At 40.7% G+C, this 22,629-nt stretch overlaps 1 protein-coding gene across 1 annotated transcript; it reads right to left on the reverse strand.

Moving 5' to 3' along the window:
* Positions 1–8,059: 8,059 nt before the first annotated feature.
* LOC101860802 (U6 snRNA-associated Sm-like protein LSm5) lies at positions 8,060–22,345 on the reverse strand. The gene is made up of 5 exons (XM_005095712.3): positions 22,284–22,345; positions 13,929–14,024; positions 11,714–11,741; positions 10,299–10,371; positions 8,060–8,282 (listed from the first exon to the last, which is right to left on the reverse strand). Exons 1-5 carry the CDS (start codon positions 22,324–22,326, stop codon positions 8,247–8,249), a joined length of 276 nt encoding a protein of 91 aa, XP_005095769.1. The 5' UTR covers positions 22,327–22,345; the 3' UTR covers positions 8,060–8,246.
* Positions 22,346–22,629: the final 284 nt, after the last annotated feature.

Consider the following 22,629-nt stretch of genomic DNA (forward strand, 5'->3'; position numbering starts at 1 on the left):
ACCAAAGGAAGTCACTCTATATGATAGCTGAATGGTTGATGAACCTCTATGAATTTTTAAAGCCTGTTTCCTCGGTTGCCAAGGTTTTTTTTTATTTAAAGAATTCTACCATGGCTTCAGCATTCTACACTGATGCAGTACTTGAGGGTTTTTCACTATATAGGCCTTTGGTACTGTAAGTGTTAAGCTTTTTTATGGCTACCTATCTGCTTGGCTCAGAGTTTTTATTATCTTGATTTGGAGGTCTCTGCCTCAGATTTTAATTGTTTTGCTGTATTGAAAGAAGAAAATAATCAGGACTTTTTTATTATGTTGCAGCTTTGGAAAAAAAGAATTAGACAATCTGGGACGGTACATGCAATGCTTTTTCCTTTTTGATCCCAGTTGCATTGTTGAAGGTTTTTTTTATCGTTAATAGTAAACTTTCGCCTGCCTTTCAAAATTATCTTGCCCAAGTATGTGCTTTTGAGGTCTCCATTCTCTGTGGGGCTACATTTGGGTCCTTGTGATGTCTGACGCGAAAGATGTTTTGAGTTCAGTTTTTTTTAAAGGGGGGGGGGGGGGGGTTTAAAAATGTTTTTGTTGAGCTTTTTTCAAACATGAAGTTTGGAGACGTTTAACAATGTGGGATCATAATTTTGTAGAAATGTACTGCTGAAATTGTCAAAGACGGAAACCCATTGATGAGAAGACAGGTGGCCATGTCACAGTCAAACATGCCCCTATTGTCGCCTGTATAAGACAATCACTTTTACAAGCAGCCACTTCCCATTTCCCTCTTTTTGTTTTTTCTATGTAATTTAACTGTGTAAAATTGTCACCTTTCCAATGCGGCCACAGCCAGCTTATTTCACGTACCCATGGTCAAATTTACATGCCTCAGGCGGCCAGGCGTGGTCACTCATTGCCCGACGCTTTGTCATCAATTTTGAATTGGCTCTTCCCGCTGTGGATGAGCAGTCATAATCCATTCACCTGTCATTATGGTTAATCCGTCCAATGGATGTTTACCCAAGTTGACCAATGGGTAGGTTTAACAATGAATTTTCAACTGTTGGTGAGGGAAGCATGGTCCATCATAACCTAGATCTATATAAACCCCGCCAACAACTTATACACAAATCGTGTGTGAGGTGACTGGTCCATGTTTTGTTTACCTAAACTGTAACAAAGTAACAATGGACGTTGACGTGAACTTGCGACAGAAGCGTCATTTGTCTCCGAGTGGTAGCGACCCATGTGTTTGTTTTACCATGGCACTCTGTCTTCATCGTCTGACATATTTCGTTTTTACCATTGCACAAAATCAGAAGAAAAATGAAGGTTAACCAAAAAATCAAAACAAACTAACAAAACAACAACGCAAAAAACCTTCTTACACCACCCACCCTCCCTTTTTCGAAAGAAAACAAAAACCCTTTTGAATTAGCCTTACGGCAGTCTAAAGCCTGGCATCAGCCCTGGTTTGGACATCGGAAGAGAGTGATTTGCTTTCTTCATTTTGATCAGTCCTGCCTAAGACGGCCACCTGTGTTATAAGGCCACTTTTCTCCTTGACAATATGAAGCCGTTTTATACAAGTTTGACTGTATTTGCATTATAAAGCTTGAACCTACTCTAAAGTAGGCTGTATGAGCTGCAAAATTTTTTATTTTCCTTGTTCTGAGGATGTACAAGTGGGTGGTTGGCGGGTGTTGTGGTGCAGTTTGCTCCTTCTTTCTTATAAAATCTTTACTATCCTTACTTCTTTTTACATATGTTACTCTCTAATAACACTGATAATCTTCTGCACTTATATGACCTAATCGTGTTGCAAGTGCCGTAAAAATCTTATTAAAATGAGGATTTACACAAGTTCATCAAAAGGGGACCCAATATGACGGTTGCTTCATAACAACTTGTCCCATGTAAGAACATTGCGTGTGGAAAAGTCGCACAAATACTTGATGTCACTCTTATATTGTGTTTAACTTTGTCTGCAGTGTGAAGCTTAATTTACATAATATTTCACTACAGTCAGGTACAGATAACTCGAACACGTTGGGGATTGACAAATATATATTCATCACATTCATTATTCGGGTAATCCGCATAGCGAAAAAGTATAAAGATATCAGTCAGGGAATGACATTGACAAGTTGTACGAGTTGTCCATGTAAGTCTACGTGTTATCTGTGCCCGACTATATGTCTTTTATAAAAAGCACACATAGATACTTAATTATGTTTGATTTGTGAGAACTTTGCTAATTTTTTACAGGGTATTTTTTTCATTTTGGCGAGATATAAATGATAGCAGAAAAATTTTCTAGTGAGATGTATATTGACTATCAACATGCACTTTATGTACTCATCTGGCCCGAAACCCAGTCATATTATTATTATTTTTTGTGGAAATAATAAACCCGGTCATATTTTGTTTACCTTTACAGAAAAAATACAGAGTTTAAACAGAGTGTGAAATGGAGGATATGAGATTAATAAGAAAGATAAACACATCTAAGCGTAGATACAATTTTGACATAGAACAGACATAACAGGGACAAAGTGGGGGATTTCTGTGACCTAGTATGTGGCAATATGCAGGGAATGAGCTACCACAACAAAAATGAAAATGTGAATTTTTTGTGTTTTTGTATGTATTTGTAGTCACGTTACCTAAGCTGCTCATAGAAGTACAGTCAAACCCTGTTATATGGCTTACCCTTAATCAAGATATAATCTGCCTTGATGGGTGCTCTGCTCCTTCTTTCCTATAAAAAAAAAACTACTGTCCTCTCTCCTCCTCTTTTGTGTTTGTTACTCTCTTGTAACACCTCTAATCTTTGGCACTCATATGACCTTATTGTGTTGCAAGTGCTGTAAAACTCGTACTAAAACTAACTTATCTGCCATGTGTGATTGCTACATGCAGGGGAAAAACGTCTCTATAAACTCTGAATATTTTTTGATGGATCAGAAGCTGATCTGTGTGTAGTGTGTAGCTCTGGTGACTAGTTCACTGACGGTGGAATAGTGGGGTAAATTTACATTAGTTTGATGAAGATCGATTTTGATGGCGGCTGGATGGAAAAAGTAAGTAAGGTAAAGTATAAGTGATCGCACAACTCGGTGATATAGTTGTAATGTCAGTTGTCAGTATGATGACACAAGTACTATGTTTATAATAAATGTTCCTTTTCATACATTAGCTAAACCTTGCAGTTGAGCAAGTGGGGCTGGCGGTGTAACGAGGGTTTGGCTGTACTGTATGGTAAATTTCCTCAACGGTGTATGTCGGTGAGCAATTATTATATGCTGGTTGTTGTTGAGCTCTTTTCGTTACATAATCATTTTTCTTTTCAGATTTTAACACTGCCCAGTCTAAAATGTGTAGCCATGATTACAATATTCTGTTTTCATTATTGCATATGTACTTAAATGAACTGCACTTTGATGGAGGAAGAAAGGTTGCGTGCAAAAGTGTAATAATCATAATGCTTTTGTTTATGTTATCTTCAACCCAAAAAACTTTTCATGTTGTTGTAGCTGTGAAATGTTTTCTTTACAATACTTCCTGATTTGCTGTCGTTTTGGTTTTCAGCTATCCGTCCAAATACAATATTTTTAAATGTGAGATCGTTACTAAATACAGTGGAAACCTGATATAACAGGGATGGTGGGACAGAGAAAAAGTCGTTATATCAGATTCCTGTTAAATCAAAAATGCGTTACGCTCTCTCTCTCTTACTTTTAAATTTACACCTTATTAATGAGCCTTTGTCCCTGCTATTACCAATATGGTTCCGCACAGGCCCTGTTATTATTACTAATAACTTTTAATAGTGACGAAGAGTAGAAAAAAAACAGGGATTTAAAGAATCCCTGTTATTACCGGTTCCCTGCTATTACCGGGCCTGTTATTTATGGTTTCCACTGTATCTCTATCATCAGTTCCCACTGGTGTCTGTGGTGAATTGGATATGATCTTCCCTGTTGTACGCAAAAGGTGCATGTTCAGTTCCCATATGGGGAAGTCTACTTTATCAAGAATCAGTCTTTTGGCTGGAATGGCACAACGATTCCCTCTCAATACCTAGTTGGGGTCGGCTCCAACAGGCAGGGTGGAAAACGGCCCATCCCTTACATAATTTAAATTGTGTCGATGGTGTGGCATAAGACATATGTTATCATTCTCAAATCTTTTTCCGTGCTATGTGCGTGAAGTGCAAAGGATGGAAAGCTTTAGATCTATCTGACTGACTTTCTCAAACTGCTAGGTTGTTATTTTTTTAATCGGGCTGAGAACAGAAGCATGCTTTGGTGAACATAAAAAAACAACTTGGTACACTTTTTGCATATCATATAATACATATATATATATATATATGTACATGTTTAAGAAGTGGATTCTAAGGTTCTTATAATAGTCTCACTGTTTTGTCTCTCTAGTGGCAAGTAATAAATATTTTTCTTTTTTAATCTTGTCATCTGGACTGATGAAATGATCATACTTTTGAACCCTTCAGTGACATGCAGGTAGATGCAGTTGATATGACGTTGTACACCAAAGTGAATTCACTGCTCATTGTTTTATTTCATTCAGAGAACTTTGTTAAAATGGTATCCTCCGTCTGAGTTTGAAAAACCTTCATTGACTTTGCCTCAGGTCCAGAAAATAATGTATGAGAGAAAGTATTCACAAAATATAATAAATATATCTTCATATTATGATTGAAAATTGTGTCACATTTCTGACTCCAGTGTATTATTATTAAATTTATTTTCTCTTCAAGCATTGCTCATCATTTTTCTTACGTTTGCTCATTATAATGCAAAAGAAGTAAAGAGTTAAAGGCTATTTTTTTCCCCAATGGCATCAACAGTGCCCCTCTGAATCTTATACACATTTTTAAAATGCACTATCTCGGACCTACCAAAGTAATTTGTCATGGTCATTCCATTATGACGTAAGTAATTTTTTTGGTCGATTTCAGAAATCTTAAAAAGAACAGTCCTTACCCCTGTCAACTGTATGACTTGAGCAAAAGTGGAAATGTCTCTATAATTATCATTGGATTCCTAGTACATGTATATCATAATATATGAAACAACCATGCTACAGTTTAGCAGGCACATAGCAAACATTTGCAGTTCCCCAATGTTTTTTATACTTTTATATATTCTGTGTAGTAAATTTAAAGCACGAATAGAAATTTGTACCCAACGAAAAGATTTCTGTGTCCTGCCAATTTTGCTATGGGTGCTAGACTGTGCATTGAAGATATGAAACGGGCTACACGGTTAATGTACAGGCATTTCTGATTTTACTATACCAGAGACCTGAAACCTCACAAAAAAAGACTTCGGCAGTTGTGTTATGACCTTGACAAATTGTTTCTAACAGACAATGAAGCTTCTTGCCTTCCAGACCCTTCACTGTGACGGTCTACTGTCTCGAGAGCATAGAACACTTGAGGGATTCCTGTGCATCATCTATACATATATTTGTGAAAGTTCGTCACTTTGGCTGCCTAAAATTCCGAACCGCTTAACTTTCGATTGTGACAAAATTTATTGTGGTTCAGAATCATTTAAAGGGTGCACAGTTTTATTGGGGAGCATGAGGTCACCGTAGTTTAATTTTCAGTTTTTCATTAGTTTCGTTTAGATCTAATCTTGGGAAAGTCCGTCTTCTAAAACGCCATTGTAAACAAGTGAGGTTTCCGTTCACTAGCCGTGCACACTGTTTCCACTCCTTTGAAATTCTGGAGTGTACAACCACAAAAGCGGAATAGAGAATAAATCTATACATCACTATATCTAAACCTTCAAATTTTTTGCATCTCTCAGGATTTATTGCTCCATTACAGTAGAGTGTAAATATAGTAGTAATAGTAGGCTAATGATTTTCAGTTGATGTTAATACACCGATCATTCCTTTCATCAAAAGGGGGCCCAGCTAGTAATAATATATTTCTGTGTCATATTACTTTTTTCTTAACACTGTTGACCATTATGGTGTTTATGGACTTGTTCTTCTTCCTATGATCACAGTGTTTACTGGGCCGTGGCTAATTTCTGCACTCTGGTCATAAAACTGAAATAACGACCAGGGATTTGAACAACACAATGTCATTTGCACGAGGGTAGACGTAGAAGTAGAAGTAGAAGTTAAAGAGCCAATAGCAAACTATCTCAAAGTAAAAATATAGAATAATAATACTAGACAGCATTTGTACAAAGCAAATTCCTGCTCAACAGTATGCTCTATACGCGTTACAATCAAAACTTAAGGAACAAAGTAAGACAAAAGAAGTAAAATCCAATCCCTCCAAAAACAGAGAGAGACAAAATTGTGGTGTTAACATTTATTGGGTGTTGTAAATGAAACATTCATACAGTATGAAAAGACTACAAAATATCATATCGACATACACATTCAGTCATTTACATATACCATACAATACTCAATTACCACAACATGCTTCCACACTAAGAGAAATATCAAACCCAGGTCAAACGTCAGACAGAATTTTGGTCAAACTTTCTTTCAAAAAAGAAAAACCAAACTTTTCTCAAACGCAACCACCCCCCCCCCCCCCCCCCCCCCCCTCCGAGAAAAAAAACAACAACCTCAAAATGAATGAGAATGTGTCTTTTGGGTGATAAAACCAGTCAACAAAATGAGTCCAACATATGTGGTGATCTAATGAGACCTTGAAAGAAGTTCAGAGCAGGCAAAATCTGTCCATGCATACATGTGACAGTACTGATATTACTGATAATCAAAATGTGTTGAATAAAGCTAGTATAAAAAAACCCATTCATCTACCTCCCTGTTCCCAGTCGACCTCTCTATCAGCTGATTGCACTTAAGTAAAATTCCAATTTGATTTCATAACAATTTCATAATAAAAAAACATGTTGAAAAAAAAATGACGATCATAGATCAGTGCTTCCACCAGCTGAAGCTGAAAAGTAAGGAAAATTCTGCAGGGGGTCTGGGGGTAGAAAATTGGCATTTGGGAGCCTGTTTGAAGATATTGCCTACAGCCCATAATATTCATTTTTCACTAACATTTTGTCTTGTTTGACTTCATCGCCAGCATATCTTTCCAATGTTGGAAATGTTTAAAAGCAGGTTCCCCTTTCATTGCTACTATAATTCAATTAATTTGTAGTCGCACCATTGACAGCAGGCAAACCTGGGAATAATGAATAGATGTACCTTCAAAATACGGTTGCGCAGCGTATACCCACATTTTTTCTAAATTTTCATGTCTGAATGTCGCCTGTCACAACCTCGGAACACCACTTCGAATTATTCTTGATTTTATACGTGGTGCTCACTATGGACGGGATCGGCCGATCGGGCGACTCGATCGCCTAAAAAACAAACGTGTTTGTTTTCAGTTTCAAAGCAAACACGGTTGTTCGACCGAGTCGGGCGATCAGCGCAATCGGCCGATCCCATCCGTAGTGGGCACGACCGTATCAGCATATTCTTTCATCGCGGCCCTTATATTGCGTTCACGTGCCGTAGAATCTTCGCATTGATAATTTCTCTAGATCTAGATAAAATTTGCGAAAAAAGTTTCTTTCCGACAGTAATTTTCTGTCTAAGATCAAAAGTCAGTATACTTGATCAACGCGCAGATTTTCCAGCCGCGGCAACAATCCGAAGATAGACGGAAGGAATGAGTGAATGACAGAAAGGAGGAAATTGGCACAAAAGGTTCGCCAGATTTTGATCCATCTGCAGGTAAAAAATGTACTGCCGACCAACACGCAATGAATGCATGGGACTGGGACATAGCGGTATAATGTCCGATTGCAGGAAATGCGCAATTTGGCAGGTTTCTATAACGTTAGATTGTTGCCGAGAGAATTACCGTAATATCCGTACCTTATACAAGACGATACGAAGGCGAGTACGGAATTTCGGCAGTCCTGCACTGTCGCAGTTTTTTTACGGAGGGAGTAGATAATGATGGAGGGACAAGTACGGAACTGGCATTTCCGTAAAAATACGGAAAAGTGGAAGCACTGATAGATCTAAAATAACATAACTCATTGTATATTTTATAAATTGAGAAAACTTTTTGTTTTAAACAAAGTGGTGGGTTGTACATAAAAATCTAGCTGAACTCGATCACACAAGCAGATTCTGTCGCCACACCATCATGGAGCGCCACAACAACAGTGCCTTTCATTCCCCATACACAAGTCCACAAGTGTAATATATCCAAACAGGTTTGTGTGGCCTCACGCCACCTCGGGCCCTTCTCCTCCGGGAACCAACTGAAAAAAAAAAAATTGATATTAGAGAAACTGTAAATTCGAGTAAACTGACAGAAGGAAAGCAATGTCATTATATGTTCTGAAAACAAACCAAAAAAAAAAAGTGAGTGAGAGAGAGAGAGAGAGAGAGAGAGAGAGAAGGTGAGCAGAGCAAGGGAGTAAGATATAGTGAGAGAAGGGAGGAGAGAGAAAAAAGGAAAAGAAGTGAAAAAGAATATGACCACACTCCTACCCATCAATAATAGTAATATAATAAATAGCATTTGTATAGCGCATATCCCAGCTCAACAGTAGGCTCTATGCGCTCAAATTTATGAGGGATAACACCCCTCCCCCCCCCAGGAGAAATGCCATAACTTCCTCTTAACCTCTCTATTGCCTTATTATGACATACTTGGTATGTAACAATAACGCTTAATTTTTAAATTTGTTGTATCGCGGATGTCACAGAAGTTTGCAAAATTTGCTGTTCCAGGTTGCATATTGCCTATATATGATGAAACATGTTCACCACGCTAATAATCTGGCTCGTATTCTTCAGTATGGAAATTTAGCCACAAGCATCGCGTGGATTCATATTTGGAAAAAGTAAAAATGCGATATGGCCAAATTTTCTAGAATTACTTTACTGCCAAACTTGATCAGTAAACATGGGTCTAGTCTTGTGGATGAATGTGCGCCCTCGCAAAATGTAAACATCAAAATGACTTTTGAAAGGCAGAAAATTACACTTTTTGACTAAGATTTGCAATTTTAAAACAAAATTATGGGTAAGACGGGGAATATAATTATGAGGAAAGTGACATTATCAAAGACCCGTAATCGGAAATGTGTCATGAGTGGGCAAGGTCTAGACCGCGAGTCCACTAAAAATGAGACATGAGATTGCTGTCCTGCTTTTCAGCTAAACTTGTCAGCCAGGACAGCAATCTCATGTCTCATTTTTAGTGGACTCGCGGTCTAATCTGATTTCGGATTATGTCTTTTTCAGAATTATCCGATTATCCGGATATTAGTAGGGACAAACACCACCTGGCAATGAATGGATTAATATTCATCACAGAGAGGTATGCAGTCGGGCACGGATAACTGCTCTTGGTATCAATGTAATCAGGAAAAAAAACAACCCTGCATTTGATTGTGTGAAGGAAGCTATCCTCTGCTTACGTAAAACTAGAGGTGGGCAAAATCCGGATTAATATCCGGATAATCGGATAATTCTGAAAAAGACACAATCCGAAATCAGACTCTTAACTCTCCTTCATGACTCGTTTGCCGAAGTGGGTACACCCATTTGTTGAAGTAATGCTAACCCGTTTGTCGAAGTGGTTCTACCCATTTGCCGAGGCATTTCACATCATATTATTTGCCGAAGAGGTGCACTAACATATTATCCGAATTTTGCTAAAGCGACTCATCGCCCAGCCCTACGTAAAACTTCAGTCGGGACGACCTACTTTGATTCATACCCACCGTCAGCACCCACCCTCATATGACTAGATTCAAGTGGGTTCTATCATCTTAGCAGCTCTGATGACGCATGGGCCTGTTAACAGTGTTTGTTGCTGATTACGTAGTTGTTTATAGTTATAGTCCTGGTATTAGCTGCATTCTAACTAGTTGGGAGTCATTTGGTTTGGGTTAATCCTACACGTTTGCAATGGCATAGAGAAAAAGAAAACTTTTCTAAGTTTCCTTATAAAGCAAACTCCTTTTTTTCATGAAGTCAAAACAGGCCACAGAAGGCAGATATTCTTTGAACACTGCATTCCAATAAAACGGATATGATAGACTGTCCCCGTGGTGTTACGCACCCGCACAATTCAGCAAAGTTTGATCATTTTTTGCATAATTTCAGATTATTTTCCTTTATCATTCTTTGATCAAATTAACAGAATCGCATAATTTCACATTTTCAGCCTCAGTTTGCATAATTTCAGAATTTTTTTTGCATAAAACCACGGGGACAGATTGGTGTGCATCTCTGTACGCCAAAAAGCTACCAACATTACCCACCATTGTAATGTTGTTTCCATTTAACAACAGTTTGTCCAGCTTCGTCACTCGTCTGCCTTCAGAGGTGCTCTCACTGAAAACAAAAAAGACAAGATACAATATCAGTAAATAAGGAAGTTATATGATTTGCCCTATACCCAACGGCGGAGAGAGCATTGTGTAAGCTGGAAGATTTCTACAGTTGTCAAGAAGAATAAACAAAAAACTTTCAGTTCAGTATCAGAGGAGAAGCATTCACTTATCTTAGTTTTAGTAAGAGTTTTACAGCACTTGCAACACAATAAAGTCATATAAGTGCCAAAGATTAGAGGTGTTACAAGAGAGTAATAAACACGAAAAAGAAGGAGGAGAGATAAGGACAATAGATGTCTGATAGGAAAGAAGATGCAAACCACACCAGAGCACCCGCCAACCACCCACATTCAGTTATTTGAGACAATGCGGGTTTATTACTCTACATCTGCTAACACTGAATTGTTTATGACTCAAGTGGAAGGAGTACATAAATTTGTACACATTAGATTTTTATTAAATTTTATGTAATTATGGACATGAGCACCCCTCGCCTCCTAAAAAAACAACAACAAACAAACAAACAAAACAAGCAAACAAACCAACAACAAAAAACAAAATAAAAACAGACGCTCCAGTGATTGCTTGAACATTATTTTAAAAACATCACATTTGCGTTTTGCAAGATTTTTGTTAATTTAATTTAATTAACATTACACAATAACAAAAATATTTTAGTTCATTTCATAGTCCATCACTGGTGTAGCTTAATAATACAGCAATCCAGCAAATAAAGGTCACATTTCATAAAAACAAAAGGATTGTATTTTTATAGCTTAACATACTTGCTAAGGTCAATGTGAACATGCACAATTTGAAGACGCCCTGATTAGACTTGTCTTTCAACCAGGTCTAACCAGGGCTGAATGGGGCACATCTCAGTGGACGAAGACATTTCACAAAATGATTTCTCTAAATGGGATTCGAACAAATATCTTCTGCTGACAAAGACAAAAAGCTTAACAGTTACACTACATGCAAGTTCTCAAGATCTTAAGAGGTATAAAATATTTTTAGACAGTAGATTGAGTCAGGACATAGACAGCCAAAGGAATCTTAACCCTATCCGTACGCCTTGGGGTCATTTTGTACCCCGGGTTGGTATTCTTCACATTTTAAAATGCTTCTAGTGCAAAGATCTCTTTGAAACTTTCAGTATTTCTCAAAAAATCATTTTTTCACAAACTGCTATGCAAACCATACGGATTGGATTAACAAGTAAATTTCCTCTTTGGAAAGAGGTGGCACAGTTTCCCCATGTCGCAAGGACACGATAGTAAAACACGACGTATGGATAGGGTTAAAACATTATCAAGACTTAAAAAAAGAAAACTGATACTTACAACTCAGTCACATCTTCGAGGACCATGTCTAGAAATTGATGTAAGGAAAGCAATAACACACACATGCACAGCATAATAATAATAATAATATATTAATAATATATAACAACAAACAACAACACTTCAAATGATAATATTAAAACTACTACTACTAATAATAAAGATAGATTGGATTTATATAGTGTTCTATCCCATACAAGTATAAGCTCTGAGCCCTTATATTTTATACCCTTTGATATAACAACGCTGTTCAGAAGTCCTCCACAAACACTGAGAAGATAAAAATGTTGTATAAATAACAATGGAAAGGCACAGACTGCTTTCATATCTTTGCACAGAATTTGGAAGACTAGAGATATCTCACTTCGAACAAAGCTGAGGATTTTCACTTCAAATGTGAAGTCAGTTCTGTGTATGGATGTGAAACATGGAACGCATCTCAGACTTGTACTTTGTACACATGTATAAAGAGGAAGTTACTGAGGATCAGATGGACAGACAAGGTCACCAAAGAGGAAGTGTTTTATGGAAAACAAGACAGATCTCAGTTAGAGATGAGGTAAGAAAAAGGCAGTAGCGATGGATTGGACATACTCTCAGGAAGTCAGGCAGCTGCATAACAAAGAAAGTGTTGAATTGGAATCCACAGGGTAGAAGCCTAGAAGGTCGAAGGGAAGACAGCATGGAAACTGGAGAAGAATCACAGAAATTGATGTACAGGAAAGTGGGAAGACACGGAATACATCAAAAGGCTAGCCCTGGATAGAGAAAGGTGGAAAGTGTTTGTTCGTGGCCTATATACCCTGGTGCAGGGTGAGAAAGCAACGCAGAGCCTCCCCAACAAAATCAGTGCCCACGCGGACAGGCAAGTCGAACTGGAGAAAGCATGCCCAGAACCTTGTAGCCGAAACTGAACTGGATACGTACCCACGTGAGGAGCTGGTTGTTTTACCCCCCCCCCCCCCCCCCCCACACACACACACACAACCGTGGAAGGCTGCATCATGCAACTTGACTTTTAGCACCGATCTTGTTGTCGACTGCAAGCGTGCTAATGAACCAGCCGTCAGGAAAGTAGCAGCAGAGGCTACAATTCGATCACTCCCCCTGCCTGATGTAGAAGTCTGGACTGACGGTTCAGCTAAGCACGGTACTGAGTATAGTATATAGAGGCAGTGGAATACTGATCAAGACCGATGATACCAAACTCGACCAACGTGTACCCGTGGGCCGGTATGGTTCCTCCAGCTACAGGGCCGAGCTTGTAGCTCTTGACACAGCGCTTGACATGCTTGGGGCACTACATACAGCAGGCAGCCTTCCGAACAGTGTACGCATCCATGTATACACTGATTCCAGGTCAGCAGTCATGCGCCTCTCATACGGCCCTACCAACCAATCGGAAAAGGTAGCGTGCTCAATCTGGCAGCATCTGCACACCCTCTGTCAATGCTCCGAATGTTCCATCCACTTACAGTGGATTCCAGACCACGCCGGACTGGCTGGGAACGAGAAAGTTGACAGCATTGCCAAAGAAGCAACAGCACTTACCCAGATTGACACGCCAATCAATTTCTCGGCAGCTAAAGCCGTCATCCACCAATTGACCCGCGCAAAGTGGAAGAGAGAGGCGAAACCCAAACTGCTGTTTGCCCAGCCGCCATCATACCAGCTTGAGGCCTCCCTCAGGCGACAGGACCTCCGTCTCCTCTACCAAATGAGAACTGGTGGAAAATCGCCCAAGCTGAGGTCATATGCGCCAGCAGACAACCCAGACCCGTCCTGTCGAGCCTGCAAGGAGGAGGACGAAACTATGGACCATGTGTTCCTGAGATGTCCTGCCAGCTATCGTGCCAGAACCCGTCTGCTGGGACATTTCAATAACCCACTTTCAGGACTTTTTAAGGACCCATAGGGCAAGTGTTGAGTTCCTGCGTGCTGTCGGCCCGTTTATGAAGCCACAGCTACAGAAGAAAGAGAGAGAGAGAGGGTGAGAAAGGTAATGATCATGATGATCAAAGATAACATTAATATTTGTTATATAATGCTGGAAAAAAATCTCTTTTTCAAGTGTCTTCTATCACCAAGAAGCATGTTTTACAGCACAAGGCTATAGCAGTAGTGAGAATAAAACACAGAATGCTTACACACTTCACGCTGTCAAAAATAAAATGTAATAAACCTTTCTCAAACTCAACCTTCATAAAAAGGATACTGACAAAGTCATCAAATCCAAGTAGAACGCCCACAATCTCTTTGTCATTCTTCATGATGATGTGAATTCTGGAGCCTATACATTTGTCCACCAGCTCTGTTGAAATTAAAAACTTTATCAGTGTTGAAAATACAGAATTGTCCATGAACGATCATAAATCACATCATCTGCATAGCCTATATAAAAGACAACAACAAGAGCAAAGAAATTGAAAGGCAGGGTTATAGAACTCCAAAAATGGGTTTTAGAGGCCCTACACATGTACGTTCCAAACTGCCGGTTCGCAATGAAAAGGCAAACCTGGCGGCAGAACTGCAGATGTGGATAAACACTGCTAGAAAAAAGTTGAACTGGCGATTTAAACATGTAGGATTTTCTGACTACAGCTCAGCGCGTTCTGCCGCCTATAGCCTTTGTGTGACGTCGCGGGCTTAGCCGGTTTATCTTGTCACTGTCAATATCTTCAAAATGATTTACCGCACTTAAAATGACACTTTTTAAACAAGTGACTCATTTTTAAGGCAAGATCCGAGCGGAATTTGCGTTTTTTCAATAATCTAAGAGAAAACAAAATTCTTCTCCATGAGCAGCACATAAATTGCAAGCAAATAGTCATTGTCAGTACACTCGCTGCGGTTAAAGTATGAGTGATGTGGATGATGCGCCGACCCGTCGAATGGCGGTTTTGCGCGGCGGTTTCAATGCAGGCTCCAACTCCGGATAAAACCGCCTTATTGGATCGTACATGTCTAGGGCCCCTTACCTTTTCGGACTCGGATCTGAAAAAAATGTTCTATTTATTCGGACCCGGCTTATGTGAGTGTAAGTAGGTTACATAATATATCTGTCGCCGGGGGATTTTACATAAAACCAGAATTAGATCTACAGACCTGCCACTCTAATGAAACCTCAAAATCAGGATCTCAGGGAGAAAAAAATCGGGATTTGGTGAAAAAAATCGGGATCAACAGCAAATCACCAAGGTGACTGCCACAGCTGACTTAGAATTTTTCCAGGGGTGTCCATAAATTACTTGGCCTATATGCCCCCTGAGTGTCTTTGTTTGTTTGCGTGTGTGTGTGTGTGTGCGAGTTATTATTTTTTGTAAATTCTGAAGCATCACGTCAAGCACTCCTAGTCCAAAAGTCTCTACCCCCCTCCCCACCCCAACCAATAAGTCCCGAAATACATGAACTTAAGTTGACCCCGACAACGGACGGTCCCCGACACGCAGAACTCACACGGCGATGCCATGTCACGTGACGCGAATGCGCGATTGAAACAATTTTATTAACGGGTCCGACTAACTGCGCGTTCACACAAAACTCTCAGATGAGCGACAGTCGTTTCACTTCTAGTACTCTAGGATAACGACGACGGCCGACCGATCAATTGTACCAACAAATCTCTTATCCCTCATAATGCGTTCAGACTAAAGCAACGACATCGGCCGTATGTTTGTCTTGTCAGCGCGGTTACATGTAGTTGTGTAAGGGTTAGAAAGACAGTCGCTCGTCCGAGTGTTTGGTGTGAACGCACAGTTACCAGACCTCGGACAAGGCTTGTTTTGAAAGTAGCAGCGGAACTACGAATATTATCGATTATTTGTATGTCCCAAATTATAACAGTTACCAGGCTATCATCGGAGAATTCTGAGTGCGGGCAAAGATCACACACAACTTGGGGCGAGTCAACTACTAATTGTGGCATCGATATTTCGGGAAATAGTGCTCCGAGTTCCTACTTTACTGACAAAAAGTTCAACGGGTGCTTCCCGCGATAAAGGAGAAGGCAGAGTACGTTTTAGTTTTCATAAAAATCCAACACAACAGCAGACTGGGACAAAAAATCGGGATACACGATCGAAATCGGGAAAATCAGGATGCTTGAGATTTGGAGCAAAAAATCGGGATATCCCGACTAAATCGGGATGAGTGGCAGGTCTGGATCTAGAATTACCATATTATTACCTACTAGGACTGTGTTCCTGTGTCAAAAGACAGCACTCTCATTGCTCAATGACAGTGTCTACGTATACGGTAACCGACAACTCAGGGCCTACATACACGGTAACAGGCCCCGGGCACCACCACCACAACTACAGCATCATCATTACTCCCACCACCATTCGTTTTTCCAAAGTTCATTTTGTTGTGAGCTATACTTTTTCTGTAATTAATTTTCTTTTTAAATCACATACAGCACAAAATCGACAGCCGTGGCCTCTTCCCAACATCCTTTTCCCCCAGCAGATCGAGAGTGCGTGATTGTTACTAGATAGAAAATAACAACATGCACCGTATATATATATTCCGAGTGGCTACTCGCCCGATGTCGCACCAACGTCATGCCTGACACTAGAGCCTACGTCTCAACCATGACCGAGAAGGACCTCCTCACTACCATACAAAGGTCGGAAATGACGTCATGCTGGACTCAATTCAGAGTCCAAATATCATTTTTGTTTAATCAGACCCCAGTCTGAATGAATACTCACTTCGTTATAAAATACAGATGGGGGCATGACTGAAAGAGATAGAGAGGCAGAGGGACATACGAGTAGGTATCAATAAGTTTTATACCTAAGTACGAAGGAGTGGAGCTACGAACTAGAAATTTAAACAGGTTCAAGATACATCTAAACTAAGAATGTGCATCAATAATAGGGAATTTCTGATGGTTAGTACAGGTTGTACAGCAGGTAGTTTAACATCACCCTTGAAAGCATGATTAGCACTTTTGATTTTTGTTCACAAAATGGAAAAAATTGAAATGAGAGCTGTGATGAAGTTCCTTCATCTCCAAGAAAAAAAAAAACATGGTCTGTACACAATGAAATGTCAGCAGTATATGGAGATATCTGCCCAAGCTATGATGGGGTCAAATATTGGTGCAAGCGACTCAAATGTGGTAACATGTCCATTGAAAACAACCCTCGAGAAGGTCGCCCTGTCTCAGCCGTGGCTGAAGACAATGTTTCAAAAATCAAGACGATTGTGTTGAATGACAGGCGCGTTATTCTCGGACAACTTTGTACTGAAACTGGCTTGAGCTATGGATAGATATCTGTCAAGACAATTCTTCATGACTATTTGAATATGTCAAAAGTGTCAGCAAGATGGGCGCCCCGCCTCCTTACCCCTCATTAAAAAAACCCAGAGACCACAGTGCAGTCAGCAAATGATTGACTGTCTGATGAAGATCCTGACAACTTTACTTCAATGCAATAAAAAACACCATCTTTCCCCCACCCCAAAAATGCCAAAGTGCAGAATACATCTGGCAAAGTGTTGTTATCTGTATTTTCGGATCAGGATGATATAATTCATACGGATCATCTACAAAAGGGTCACACTATCACAAGGGACTACTATTCAGACTTGCTAAAGAGACTGAAGGTAGCTCTGAAGGAAAAATGACAAGGCAAACTGAGGAAAGGTGTCTTTTTGCTTCATGACAATGCCACGGCACACACGTCGCGGAAGGCGATATTCACGGCTGAGGAATATGGGCATGAAATATTGCCACACCCACCATATTCCCCCGAGTTAGCACCTTAAAACTTTTTTTTATTCTCAAATTTGAAGAAACATATGAAACACAGAAGATTTGAAACAGATGATGACGTCATAAACAAAGTGGAACACTCTTTTGAAAGGCAAAATCAATCATTTTTTCTGAAAGACTTTTCAAGGTCATTCATCGCTAGCAAAAATGTGTTCTTACAGCTGGTGACTACATAGAGAAAAATATAAGTGTCTACATACCAAATTTCATGTTCGTAGCTCCACTCCTTCATACTCTGGTAAAAATTTTTAATTGATATCCCCTCGAAGTATGGAAGTTGTAGGCATGAGTACGCCCACCTAACACTGAATTGTTAGGGGCACGTATTTTCAAAGTCAAGGTCATTCGGCGCTTCCCGACCCTCGATTTCTTCATGAGTCTCAACTTCGAATTCTAAAAAAGGAGGAACTTTTCGGGCGATCGCCACAGAAGCCAATTTTCGAGAAACACCCATTATTATTATACTGACACCCATTATTATTATACTGTTGAACCCATGAATGCTGAAATAAATACCATCAATTTATCAAAGCAAGGTTATTTCACACCAATTTGAGGGTTTGGGAGATAATTTCAAGTAAGAGTCACGTACCAAATATTTACAATCTTGATTACATACAGAAAGTGGTGGCACCTGAGGTCTTGTGCGACTTATTAAATATTTTCCCTTCATCATATTCGCCTGTATATAAACTATATGAAAATGAATCTTGTTTTGAGCCTAGAACCAGAATATCGACTGTCATGATTCATATCATATAGGCCTATAAACATGAAAGACAAAAATTAATGCTCAAACTCAAAGTAGAGTAGAATAGCCCAAGTAGACCTATTCAGTGTGAGAGGTGTAAGAACTGTGGGAGGGCAAGATGCAGTGATACTGAAAATCTGCTAATCTTGAACAGAAAGCTAAAATATACAGATCTAATTTACTGTCACCAATCCAATGAACGCGAACACCTAGGCCCCTAAGTTCAAAAACACTTTTACAAGTTATGACGTTTCCCGATTTCATACAAGGCCTGCACCAACGCACATTTTACTTTGCAGAGAGCTGCAGTAGTAATCAAAATCTGGCGCTTTTTCGGTAGTTCCCACCCCCCTATATTATAGTAATTTATTCGAAATTTGCTCAATTACGCTCGATTTGGCATTCGTAATGTAGACTTAGGTTAAATTACTACATCCAAGTAATCGATTTGTCTTATTTACATAATTAACCCTCATCCTGCGGGAGCCGGGTTTATGTAGCCCGATAAGCCTATTTCGGCACCTCGCCTGCGTTCTGGTCCCGAGTCAGTATAGCTCCTGGCTCAGCGCACGCGCATCCTCTTACGTGTCATTCGGGTCCCGAGTCGGATCCCCATTCACGCAGGTCAAGTGTGTGTGCGTCAGTCTGCTTGAGTTTGTGTGCGTTTGTGGCCTTCTTCTAGAACCACCTGCGTTGGTTCGTAATCGAGGCATACGTCTCATTCAAAACATGCCAAGTTGATAGCTCTAGATGTTCATCCAATGAAATTATAGAAGAAATTGACCCACTTAGACATGAGGAGCTCGAAAGGATAGTCAGGAAACAAGACTTCCATTTTTTCTATACAAAATATTTCAAATGAGCTTGATTTTGTATGAAATAATACTATCTGATAAAAAATGAGCTTGTTTGATAGTTTTGAATACCCTTGTGCAGGTACAAAGAACAATTTGAGTGTAAAACATTAGGAAATTGACCTAAATTATCCCTTTTCGAACCTCCGGTCATTCATAACAACAAGAGCGTCCAGAAAGGTTATTCAAATGGGCGTAACTACTCGTAATGTCTTATCAGCTTGTGAGAGGGGGTTATTCATGTGTTTGTAACACTTTATAAATAGAATGCTATGAAGGATAGAGCGTTATTTTCATCATCAGTTAACACACTCCCGCGGTATTCATGGCGAAAACACACGTTTCCCGGCGCGCGCGCTGTACACCAACAGTACACACTGAGTGACCCCGGCGGCCTGCCCGGCGAGTCCGACGTAATCGGTTGCTGATAAGACACGCATCTGGGCACAGATGCAGGATAAGAGTTAAACACTATGCATTGGGCAATTACCGTTAATTGCAATCATGAAGTGCGTCTGGGAAATTGTCTGTCGTCCAAACTGTCGCCATTGTTGTTTTGGTCGGAAGTGAAAGTACAATTTGGCCAACCGTTCTTTGGTTGCCAAATTGGAAATTGAACCATTCTCTAGATTCTCTTCTAGATCTAGCCTACCAAAAGAGGGAGAGAGAGAAGGGGGGAGGGAGAGAGAGAGGAGGAGGATGGAGAGAGACACTGGAAGCTAACCTATTACTATTACTGTTACAAATAAGCGTTTAATCCAAGTAATTTTCGTTCATGTATTGTACTAAAGGAGTTTCGTGAGTTGAATATTGGACCTAGGCCGATATTAGTAAAGTTGTGACCCGATAATATTCCCGAAATGCCGAAAATTACTCCACCCCTACCCCGACCCGAATAAATTACTATATAATATAGGGGGGTGGGAACTACCGAAAAAGCGCCCAAAATCCTAAACATTAAACATTTGCTTCCAGTTTCAGTTTTTTTGTCCTCTGGTGTTGCACCCAGCCCTCCCCCCATCCCGGTACCAAGAAATGCTTCTCGTCTCGTGTCCCAAGAAATGACCAATTTCTCATCTTGCCCCGCAGTACGGGAACTCGCTCAGCGAGAAAGCCGGCCGTGGCGGGGATCTAAACTGGGCTAGCCCTGTTGCGCAGGTGGTGAAGGAAGGTAAGGAGATCTAGGCCTAGGGCTAGGCCCTGATCAACTCCCCACTCGCCTCATCTCACCACCCTCTCCCTTCCCTTTCAGTTTCACACACAGGACGGCACGGTGATGGGTGGCACTGTCTGCGTGTCATTTCTCGCCTCTCACTCTGCTAGTCCTTCCGTTATTCGAATGGGCGTAACTACTCGTAATGTCTTATCAGCTTGTGAGAGGGAGTGGCTGGATTGTACTTTACCGGACCACCCGTCTCGGCCCGTGATTACTACGCACGCCTAGCCTAACTACGCACTCATAGTACTCTGCGTGAGGACAAAAGGTAGTTCCGCGGGCGACTTCGCGCACGCACAGCGAAGTCAGCGGCGACTGGCGAGGCGAGGTGAGCGAGAGGTGGTGGTTGAGAGTTGGCAGGGGATTTAACTTTGGTGGACCATGGTGGTATCATACCCAACAGTGGGGGGGGGGGGGGGTTTCAGGGGGGCTAGCCCCCCTGGCAACAATAATTTAAAGACACTCACACACACATATACACAATAGCATGATAAGTCGTGAGCAGGGCCAATGGGGTTGCAATTATGCAAATGAGCTCTCGTGCGCATCTCTAGCCCTCCATTGTACTTTGCCGGACCAGGAGTAGGCCTCCGCCGCCTAGGCCAAGCCAGCAGAGTCGCGAGCAAATAAGAATGGCCACCTCTATTCTCACCCGGGATGAGAATAGTGCAGGCTAGTCTTTTGGCTATTCTCACCCGGTGCGCGTTCACTGTTATAGCCTAGATCTAGGCCAACAAATTTTGCGTTCACCCTAAACCACAGAATTCTACACTGTGATTATAACAGAAAAATTGTAGAATTCTGTGCCGTGAACAAACGTTCCATTACAACTGTAGCCTACTAAAAGCGTACAATTTTGTATGTGGGCAGTGGAGAGAGAGAGAGAGAGAGAGAGAAAGAGACAGAGAGAGGAGTAGCGTGAGAACTTCCGGTCAAAACAAAATGGCGACCCGCGTAGTTCTGCTCGATTCGAAAAGTTAAATAGCCGTAGCATCTTTGTAGACAACCAAATTAATTTACTTTTGTGTTTTAACATCAGTTTTTAACTTTGTTTTGGTCAATTTGATCGTCCACACCGATAGACAGTATTCAGAAAGAGACAGAGAGAGAGAGAGAGGGGAGGAGTAGATCTTGCGAGAACTTCCGGGCAAAACAAAATGGCGACCCGCGTAGTTCGGCTCGATTCGAACAGTGAAATAGCCATAGCATCTTTGAAGACGATCAAATTAGCTTACTTTTGTGCTATAGTATAATGTAATTTTTTCTTGGCTTTTATCAATTTGATCATCCACACCGATAGACAGTATTCCAAAATGAGGAAAAGCAGGTCTTGTTTCGCACCGGGTGAGAATAGCCTACGCTGGCAAGTCTCACCCGGGGTGAGAGGTAAATCTAGATCTAGATCGTTTTTCTATTCTCACCCCGGATGAGAATAGCCACTTCCAATAAGAATAGTGGACCACGTGATTAGATTGACCAATTAGCCTCAAGGTGTCAGGGTCATGGGTCAAAGGGCACAGTGGCACGGTCGTGATGACTGAAAAACCCGGTAAGAGACGGCAGTCGATTGCTGGCAGTTGAAGAGTGAGGACGAAGAAAAGTGAGTAGGGGAGCTCGGAAACGAAGAACAGCGGGCCCCTAGGCACCAGGGGCGCCACAGCGAAAGTAGTTCCGACCGGTGGTCCAGTAAAGTACAATTTCATGTGTTTGTAACACTTTATAAATAGAAAGCTATGAAAGATACAGCGTTATTTTCATTATCGGTTAACACACTCCCGCGGTATTCACGGCGAAAACACACGTTTCCCGGCGCGCGCGCTGTACACCAACAGTACACACTGAGTGACCCCGGCGGCCTGCCCGGCACGTCGGACGTAATCGGTTGCTGATAAGATACGCATCTGGACACAGACGCAGGATTAGAGTTAAAAGTCCAAATTTTAAGCTAATTTGACTAACTGAATTACCCAAAGGGAGCAGTTGAGTGGGATTCGCAAAGGTAGTCGCCATGTTTGTAAATTTATATAAAGGGAAATGACTCTTAACGACGACGAGAGGAAAAAAAATAATCAGTCTTCCGAAAAGAACCGCAACAAACAAACAGTACCGTATTACATTATTAGTCCGAGAGCCGGGTCTATATAAAGTACTAGAACCTTGTTTTTCATCATAAAGTTTTTTTCTTTGGTGATTCAAACAAGCTTGTTTCTAAATTAAAGTTGTCCGTCCTCTTTGCGCTTAAAAAGTGTTTATACAAACTCTCTCTCTCTCTCTCTCTCTCTCTCTCTCTCTCTCTCTCTCTCTCTCTCTCTC

The sequence above is a fragment of the Aplysia californica genome, unplaced genomic scaffold (assembly GCF_000002075.1).
Source record: "Aplysia californica isolate F4 #8 unplaced genomic scaffold, AplCal3.0 scaffold00112, whole genome shotgun sequence".
NCBI classification, from domain to species: domain Eukaryota; kingdom Metazoa; phylum Mollusca; class Gastropoda; order Aplysiida; family Aplysiidae; genus Aplysia; species Aplysia californica.